General features: G+C 52.9%; 1 protein-coding gene across 1 annotated transcript in view; it reads right to left on the reverse strand.

Moving 5' to 3' along the window:
• Positions 1-1,416, reverse strand: part of NUDT1 (nudix hydrolase 1) — a 3,918-nt gene extending 2,502 nt beyond the window's left edge. Inside the window, exon 1 of the mRNA XM_005420351.2 lies at positions 1,184-1,416. Coding sequence (XP_005420408.1) covers positions 1,184-1,335 — 152 coding nt within the window. The 5' untranslated portion in view covers positions 1,336-1,416. The remainder of the gene's footprint in view (positions 1-1,183) is intronic.
• Between the last annotated feature and the right edge of the window lie 184 nt (positions 1,417-1,600).

The following is a 1,600-nucleotide window of genomic DNA, read 5'->3' on the forward strand; positions in this document are numbered from 1 at the left end:
GACAGTCCCCAGCAGCAGGTGCTGGCTGTGCTGTGGCACACTGCACTTGGATTTAGGAAGATTTTAGCACTTGACATCTTGTGTGAACAGAGGTTTTGGTGTCAAACTCGGGGCTAGCACAGGTAAACTCACCAAGGAAATCAAATGCTACATTAAACCATTAGATTCGCCCCACAGCCGGTGGCAGGTAAGTCTAGCAAATGTTAAATGACAAAACTTGTGTCCCTCCCTCCACTCAGAGATGATAAATCACACAAAAAGCCACGATGAAGTGTCAGGTACGTTAGGGCCATGTGCTGCTGGGAGCACATCTGCACAGAGACCCTGCTGTCCCTGGACCCAGCTCACCACAGAGGTGGTTGTGCTGGCACAGCTGAGGAGGCTGTTGAGGGCAGAAGCTGTTGGGAACTAGCTGAGCACACCATGACTGATCTTGCTGCAGGTGCAAGGGCAGCTTTGGGCACGTTATCAGGAACTGAGGAGATGGCAAAGCATGGCTTTGTATCAGCAACATTCATGTAAAGAACAAGGTACCTAATTTTTAGAGGAATTTAGCAATTTAGCTGTGATTTGCTACTTCATTTTAATGACCAGACAGATGAAAGAACTACAAGAAATCAGTACTAAAGGGTTCAGAAATTACACTCTGCCTTTTTACTGACAAAATTCAATTCCACAACTCAGCATTAGCACTTTAAAATGTCACACCATACGATCAAATAATAAGCAGTTTGGCTAATTATTTAAATTCAATTAGCTGTAATTCTGCTATATAGTCAAAATTAAACCCTGCACCTCTCTGAAGATTGCAAGAACCTCCATCCACCACTCAGACTCATGTTCAGTTTAGATTAGAGTCCAGGAGATGGGAGGGAGGACAGGAAGCTCCAGTTGCTCACAGACTGGATGAGTTTAAGATATTCAGGTGACAAAGGTGACAATTGTTTCTCCTGTGCAGAGAAACAATCCCGTTTCTCTGTACATGTGGATGATCCCTCATCACCTGTGGAGCAGGTGTTCAGAGCTGGGTCATGGCTGCACTGGTGGGTAACACAGGATGGGTAACCCGAGGGTGTCACTGACCAGATGAGCTGTGGTACCTCCACTGCAGCCCGCCGCCGATGGTCCAACACCTCCACCTGTGCCCCCACACCTGTCCCCGTGGCACCGGCCCGGCCCTCACCTGCGGGCAGCCTCCTCGATGCTCTCCCCGGGCTGCACCTTCCCCCCGAAGCCGTTCCACAGCCCGGCGCCGAACCCGCGCTTCTTCATGCCCAGGAGGACGCGGGACGGCTGCACCACCAGGACGAGGGTGAAGAGTCTGGAGGTGTGCATGGCTCCTGGCCGAGGGACGAGGCGGACACGCTGTGCCGAGGGTTCCTGGCCTCCTCCCGAGGGGACCCGGGGGTGCACAGAGCCCCGAACACCCAGCAGCCCTCCCCAGTGCCCGGTCCCTAAAGCCCGGTCCCCCAGCACCTCTCCCTATACCTCCCTCCCTAACGCTCCCACGGACCCTCGCTCTCCTGCTCCCTCTGCACCCCCTTCCCAAAGTCTGATCCCCCATTCCCAAATCCTTGTTTCCCCAAACCCTCCCCCAAAA

This window comes from Geospiza fortis, unplaced genomic scaffold (genome assembly GCF_000277835.1).
Source record: "Geospiza fortis unplaced genomic scaffold, GeoFor_1.0 scaffold237, whole genome shotgun sequence".
NCBI classification, from domain to species: Eukaryota; Metazoa; Chordata; class Aves; order Passeriformes; family Thraupidae; genus Geospiza; species Geospiza fortis.